General features: G+C 46.7%; 1 protein-coding gene across 2 annotated transcripts; it reads left to right on the top strand.

The window, feature by feature from the left end:
• Positions 1-712: 712 nt before the first annotated feature.
• On the top strand, positions 713-6,900 carry DAZAP2 (DAZ associated protein 2). Of its 2 annotated transcripts, none has more exons than XM_043965400.1 (4): positions 713-866; positions 2,949-3,067; positions 3,527-3,695; positions 5,433-6,900. In XM_043965400.1, the coding sequence occupies exons 1-4, from the start codon at positions 854-856 to the stop codon at positions 5,753-5,755; spliced, it is 624 nt and encodes a 207-aa protein (XP_043821335.1). In that variant the 5' UTR covers positions 713-853; the 3' UTR covers positions 5,756-6,900. The 2 variants fall into 2 exon arrangements, with proteins under 2 accessions (XP_043821335.1, XP_043821334.1); XM_043965399.1 differs by having other exon boundaries at positions 3,527-3,772; positions 5,433-5,701.
• The last annotated feature ends 455 nt before the right edge of the window (positions 6,901-7,355 follow it).

Below are 7,355 nucleotides of genomic sequence, written 5' to 3' on the forward strand. Positions count from 1 at the left end.
AAGCACACACCCAGCGGGGAGTCTTGTTAGGCTTAAGGAGCCCCAACAACTTGAGTCCCAGGCTTTTATTCCTTCGATGACCCACCCGCAAGTTAAGTCAAAGATTGGAGCCTTAGTCCTCTTGCACATTCAGGGATCGTTTCATTGCTTTAGGGAAAGAATTAGCCCATGTGACCAGGGCCTTGTGACCCTGAGGTTCCTGGTTCTAATGACATTAACCTTAGAGGAGGAAGGCCAATTACTAGCCTTGCATTGGGGCCCGGTGTTATGACTTCCGACCAAATACATACATACATGCATATGTATGTATGTGTATAGGCAGAAAAACCTTTTTCTAACGAACCCATTTTGTGACTTTTGGAAAAGTCACCGGGCCTCTCTAACCCTAACCCTCATTTATGAAATGGGGGTGGGGGGTTAATTGGATAGTCTGAAGGCCCTCGAGGGTCCTCGGGTTCCTTCGTCTCAGCAAGGGCTGAGCTAATCCGGGAAGGCTTCCTGGAGAAAGATTACCTCGAAGAGGTAGAGGTGGGGAAGGACGCTTAGCGCTTCCAGCCAGAGATTCCGAATCGCCAGAGGCGGCTAGGCTAAGGTCACAGGGCGGGGAGGGCAGTAGATGGGGGAGAGGAGGGCCTAGCCAGGCCTGGCACCCCCGGGTGCTTCCTGACCTTGGAGGCACCGCCCGGGGGCGGGGCTTCCGGTGGCGGCGGAGAGGAGACGGGAGGGGGCACCAAGACGTCCCGTGACGCCGGGAGGACGGCGCGTCACATGACACGGAAGTGACTTGGAACAGGAAGAGGACGGAAAAAAAAACACCGTCCGCAGCCCCAAGCCGAACCGGACCGCCGCCGCCATGAACAGCAAAGGCAAGAGCGGACAGGGGGCGAGGCCGGCGGGGCAGGGATGGGGGCGGGCTAGCTAAGGGCCCCGGAGAGCCGTAGGCCCGTACTGAGGCCGTCCGTCTTCCTCACCGAGGGGCCCGAGTCCGGGCCCGGGCCCGGCCCACACCGCGCCCACCCCACTCCGAGGCCCAGAGCCACGGTCGCTCGCCCCCTCCCTGAGCTTTCTCCCTTAAAGCCTGTGGCGCAGTTCTGAGCTGCAGGGGGGCCTGGGCGGGATGGGCAGGCCGCGTGGCCAATGGGGCGCGAGGGTTCCGATGGGGCTCGGCCAATGAGAAGCTGGAGGGGGCGGGGCCGCGCGCTGCCTGGTGACGAGCGCCCCCCTCCCCTCCCCATCCCTTCTCCGGCCTAGGGGAGTTAGAGGGGGAAGGTCGGTGCCTTTGGGGGAGGGGTGGGCTCGGGGCCCGGGGTCTCGCGTTCCGCTCCTCGCTGCCTGCCTCCGCCGCTCTTGATAGCGGTGCATATGCCTGTTAAACCAGCCCAGCCCAAACCCGAGACCCCTCCTGGGGTCAGGGCGCCCCCCGCCCCTCTGCCAGAATCGTTCTATTGTCTGGGAAGCCCTTCTTCCGGGCCCTGCGGGGTAGTGTAAGGAGCCCGGATTTGGGGTTCAGGTCCCGGTCGTGAGGCTTAGCCAGCTGTGTGACCTTGGCCAAGTTACTTAACTTCTTAGGTCCAAGATGTCCTCTAATCATTTGGTCCATAATAACAGCCAATAATAATCATTAGAGGTGGCATTTATATACGGTTTTATGGATCGCAAAGCATTTATGTGCATGCGTTAACTCATCATTATCTATGTGACAGGTCATTTTACCTGACACTCAGTTTGATCATCTGTAAAATAGTGGCAAAGGTTTTTTTTTTCCTTTTTAAAATAAAGTATTTGTAGATTACATTATCATTTAACAGAACTAAACTCAAACCCTTTTTACAAATTAAGAGGGATGTGGCATCTTCCACCTCTTTTAGGCTAATACACAGAAGTAAGTACCACCTACCTCCCAGATTTTAAAGAGCAAATGAAATAATATTTGTAAAGTGCTTTGCAAACCTTAAGTTTGCATTGATTATTTGTTATTATTTGGTCCTCACAACCCTGTGATGTAGGTGCTGTTATTATCCCATTTTATACAGATGAAGAAACTGAGGCATAGAGCTTAAATGATCTGCCCAGGAATACCCAGATAGTAAGTGTCAAAGGCAGGGTCTTTACTATTCTTTGTCCAGTGCTCTAGACAAGATAATTGGCTTAGATGATTGTAGATCCCTGAGGTTTATTCCATTTCAAGATCCTATTAGCCTTCCCTGGTGGGAGAAGACCTCTCATATGGTGGTAGAGAGGCCATAAGGAACAGTGTAAAGTGTGCTGGGGTCACAGAATAAAGATTCAAATCCTGGCTTTGCTAGTTATTAGCTGTGTAACCTTGGACATATGTCATTTAAGATTCCTGGGGCTCAGTTTTCCTCATTTGTAAAATGAGGGATTTGAACCATTTCCATCTCTAAATCTATAAATGATCTTGTGGTCTCTGCATCTGCTAAATTTCTTCTTTCTTAAGTTGACCTTGAAGATCTAGACCTTTGGATCTAGGCCAAGATAAAAGCGAGAAGCCCCTTCAAATCTAGAGACCTGGCTAGGATGATATTAAGGCCAACCCTGGAGCCAGGGATTCCTTAATAATTGACATGAGTCCATCCTATCTCCCTGGGTACCTAGACGTGCCCCAGCTTCAGAGGGAGCCAAGAAGAATCAGAAGAGTTCCTGTTCCTAGGGTGCTTTCCCCGGGCCTGACTAGGCACACTCCCTACTTCTTCTGGTAGAGTAGATGGGTATAGTTCCCCACTTGGGCCTGTCAGAATCCCTAATCTGGGGTTGCAAGGTTGTCCTTCCTTCCCCTGTTTGTTCTACAACTATTGCATTGTCCCTTTCCAAGCTGTTCGTCAGACCCCACTACTCTGGGTCTGTACAGCCGGATGGATCTTTGGGCAACATTCTCTCTGTATTTGGCCTTGCATGGCGCATCACATGTGTCCTTTTGTATCTTCTAGGGCAGTATCCAACGCAGCCCACATACCCTGTGCAGCCTCCTGGGAACCCAGTGTACCCTCAAACCATGCACCTGCCTCAGGTTCCACCATACACGGATGCACCGCCAGCGTATTCTGAGGTAAGAGGGTCAAGGTTTTTAGGTGTCGGAGCCACCATTGTCCCCTCTCTTTGTAGAGGGGACCAACCCTTTGTCAGTCTCCCAGCAGTTCTGACGTGCTATATGTAGACTTGTTTCTCCACACAAATTGTAGAAAAGTGAGGTGGACGAAAAAATTGCTTCTGTTGGGTTGAAGATACATTATCTAATTAAAGCCCTGGGTAAGGGCAATGAGGTTAGGGGGGTTGTGGGGGGAGGGGGAGACAACTTTGACCATACAACAGCAAGGTTTTCTCTCCTTAGTTGGGGAGAGGGTCTCAAGAGCAGGTTTGGTGGTAGGGGAGGAAGCTGTAGGATTAGACATTTGTTGCCTTCATAAGTGATACTGTCTCTACTGGAGAAATAAGCATTGATTATTAAAATCCAAACAAAAAATCCTCATGAAATAAACTTTGTTTTTTTTCTTCTGCCCTTTTCTAGCTCTATCGTCCAAACTTTGTGCACCCAGGGACTGCAACAGTTCCCACTATGTCAGCTGCATATCCTGGTGCTTCTTTGTTTCTTCCCATGGGTCAGTCTGTGGCCGTTGGGCCTGTTGGCTCTGCAGTCCCACTGGCTTATTATCCACTTGGTCACGTATACCCTCCTGGTTCGACAGTGCTGGTGGATGGAACATATGATCCTAATGCCAGGTTTGGAGCTGGGGCTACTGCTGGTAACATTCCTGTGAGTATGACCAGAAAACATTCCATCTTTCCTGGTGCTGCATGTTTGGCTCTAAGCTTCCAAATGTCCTGAGTTGGTAAAACCTCAGACTTGCCTTTCACATTCAGTATTATCTGTTTGACCTTGGACAAGTTGCTTAACCTCTCAGTTTTCCTCATCTGTAAAATGAGGGGGTTGGACTAGATGTCTTTTAAGTCTCTGCCAACTCTAAATCTGTGATCCTCCAACATCCCTGGCTAGTGATTGTTGACAGTTTACACCCACCTATGAGGCAAGCAGCAGAGGGTGCAAGGAGAACTTGTAGCTAACAATTACTTTTTCTAAACCTAGACCCTTTTGCCCTGACCTCCTGATTTCCAAATTTGGGGCCATTTCCCAGCTAATCTAAGAGTGAAAAGAAGAACAATTTAAATTTAATCATTTTACTTTTTGTGAACTGGTTTAACAAGTTGGTATTTACTCAGTAGGCTTTTAACTAACTACCAACCATGTCCACAGTTCTGCACAATCACTACGAGTGATACAAAGGAAGTAGAATATGTTTTACCTTCAGGTTGTTTCCAGGAGGTTGGCATTTTTGGTTAAATTGTTTCCAGATTACCTGGAGGTTTATTTCCCATGTGCCCATTAAGAAGGGGAATTTGGAGCTGGCCAAATTTTTCCTAAGTGACTGTCCACTAACAGTAAGAACCATGGTCATGTCAGCATGTTTGTGCTCACCCAAGAGGCAGCAGTATCTCTGAGAAAAGGGAAGTTCTTAAGTTGTGGATCCAGGTAGTCAGAAATTTTCCTTGATTTTCCCAAGGCCCCAGATCAGTTCCAGAACCATGTCCGCTCCTCATGAATAGTCTACTGGAGTTTAAGATCCCCACATTGAATTTGCCTCTTGGGCCCAAGTTTTATCACCATCATATTCCAAATAACATTGTTCTGACCAGTGTTGTTTTGCAGCAATATCATTCTTATTACAAAGCATCAATAAATAATTACCAAATGCCACTGTAACATCACAAAACTCCCCAGTAAATTACTCCCTAAAATGAAAAATTGGATATTTATCAATCATTACTTTCTGTTTTCTTGGAGCTAATTAATAGTATAGGGTGGAAATGCCTATATTTGAGATGTCCTTTTTACAGGATCGTTCTGATCCCTTAGAGTCTCCAGGGATTTTGTTCTGGCGTCACCATCTGCCATTTGTGAAAGTGAAAATTTCCCAGGACATTGGCATGATGTCTAGTTAACTTTCTGGAATAGGTTCACCTTGGAGCAAACGCAGCATCCAAAGAGGATTTAGAAGGAGCTCGGCCCCTGGAGAGTTCCAGGATTGGAGACAACCCAGTATGAGTCTGAATTATACACAAGTTATAATGGTCCCTGTGTCTCACTCTAGAGCTGGGCATCTTTTGAATGAGTGTTAGTATCCGACTTCCAAGTGTTCTTCTTTGCTGTCTTTGGGTAGGCAGGAAAGGGAGTAGTGTGCTCTCTCTCCAGACCCCAAACTGTGCCAGTAAGGAACACATTGGCCAGCCCCGTGAAATTCTCTTGGTTGTCAGATTGCTGTTCTTCCTGATAGGCCCTCCTACCAATTTCCCCCTGGGGCCCCATTTTTCCTGCACCAGTTTCTCTGTGCCCATTCAACCTTGTTCTTTACTTCCAGCCTCCACCCCCGGGTTGCCCCCCCAATGCTGCTCAGCTTGCTGTTATGCAAGGGGCCAACGTGCTAGTAACTCAGCGGAAGGGGAACTTCTTCGTGGGTGGTTCGGATGGTGGCTATACCATCTGGTGAAGAACCAAAGCCACCCCCGTGCCAGGAAAGACATCACACACCGTCAGCACTTCTCACAATGTAACTGCTTTAGTCATATTAACCTGAAGTCAAAGTTTAGACACATGTTGTTGGGGTGTCTTTCTGGTGCCCAAACTTTCAGGCACTTTTCAAACTTAATAACGAACCATGTAATGGTAGCAGTACCTCCCTAAAACATTTCAAGGTGGGGGGAGGGGGGTAATCCATTCATAAAATGAATGTGGGCAAATCTTCCCTGAAGATGTTCCTTTAATTCCTTTGGAGTAATACTGCACCATACTGGTCTTTGCTTTTAGTAAGAAACCATCAAATTAGGTTTGGAGGGAACTTTGATCTTCTGAAGAATTAAAGTTGCCAAATTATTCTGATTGGTCTTAAATCTCCTTAAATTCTTTGATTTCTATTACTTGTTATAAATGAAATGCATAGATGTCTACCTTTTTCCTTCACATCCTTTGCCCCTTCCCCCACTTCCCTCGCCAATCTCCATTGAATCAATGGTGCAGGACAGAAAGCCAGTCAGACTTCTTTCTCTCTCTCCCTGCACCTCTCCCTACTTCTTGTTGAGAGGAGACCTTGGCTCTCCTTATCTTTTGACCTTTTATCCAAAAGGATCCTCTGACACCACTTGTGTTCATAGTCCAGACCCCCCCCATTCTTTCTCCTCAGCCAAGGCTGACAACGAACCATTCCTTTTGTACTCTTCTCATGGACGCCTCTGCACACAAAAGCCTCATCCAGGTTTGTGTTGGTGCCAGAAACATGTGATCTGAGCACCTGATGGCAACGCTAACTGCACTTTGGTCAGTTGTGGGTTTAAAATGAGAGAGGCAAGGGGAAGGGGTTTGTTTCCAACAGTGGGATGGGTGACTTCACAGTCCAATTAAGGGGAATTTTGAGAACTGAAATTGGTTGCCATCTGTTTAAATGTCTGTGGCAGCTAGCTGACCATGGCCATTCATTAACTGCCCAAGAGCTGGGTTAATGGGATTGTATTGTGAATGGGTCACTTTAAGATGAGTTCAATTAAAGTCTCATTAGGGTTGAAAAGATTCAGGGATCCTCAATCTTTTAATTTTTGTTTTCTGGAATTGGATTTGATGAATATATTTTATCTTATAATTTCAGTTCATCTAAATTTGACTGTATTCTGTATATATGGTGTTTGACTGTACCATTGACTGTTATGGAAGTTCAGCGTTGTATGTCTCTCTCTTCACTGTGGTGCACTTAACTTGTGGATTTTTTATACTAAAAATGTAGAATAAAGACTATTTTGAAGATTTGAATAAAGTGATGAAGTTGCATTACACCTTAACTCCAAGTATTTCTCACCCAGCTCATTTCTAGATGTCTTCCGAATTATGTTCTGTAACCTTATGAGGGCTCTAACTGGTACAGTACCATCAGGTTAATTCCTAAACCCCTGTGGCTGGCATCTTTAGTGGTTTCAGACAGGAACCTGGAGGTAATAAAAAGGAATTTTTAATTTCGGGGTCCATGAGCTTAAAAACAATGTAAAAAATTTCTTGTGTATTTAAAAAACATTATTTAAAGAAGGGGTCCATAGGCTTCACTGACGCACAAAAAGTTAACCCCTGCAATATAGCAAGGTTTTATTGACAGTTTTATAGTAGGGAACACCTGTCGGGGAAAAAATGAGGATGTGCAAAACATCACCTCTACCACCTGGCAACATGTGGACCACACACCACAACCAGTACATAGTACAATGCCCTATTCAGTAAGTGAATCCTGAGTACCAGGGTGGTA

Source organism: Dromiciops gliroides, chromosome 5 (assembly GCF_019393635.1).
Source record: "Dromiciops gliroides isolate mDroGli1 chromosome 5, mDroGli1.pri, whole genome shotgun sequence".
Taxonomy (NCBI): Eukaryota; Metazoa; Chordata; class Mammalia; order Microbiotheria; family Microbiotheriidae; genus Dromiciops; species Dromiciops gliroides.

Excerpts from the sequence above, each read along its gene's own strand:
- DAZAP2 (XM_043965400.1), top strand. Across the intron at positions 3,068-3,526 it reads CACCGCCAGCGTATTCTGAG|CTCTATCGTCCAAACTTTGT; the intron begins GTAAGAGGGTCA and ends GCCCTTTTCTAG. Across the intron at positions 3,696-5,432 it reads TGGTCACGTATACCCTCCTG|CCTCCACCCCCGGGTTGCCC; the intron begins GTTCGACAGTGC and ends CTTTACTTCCAG.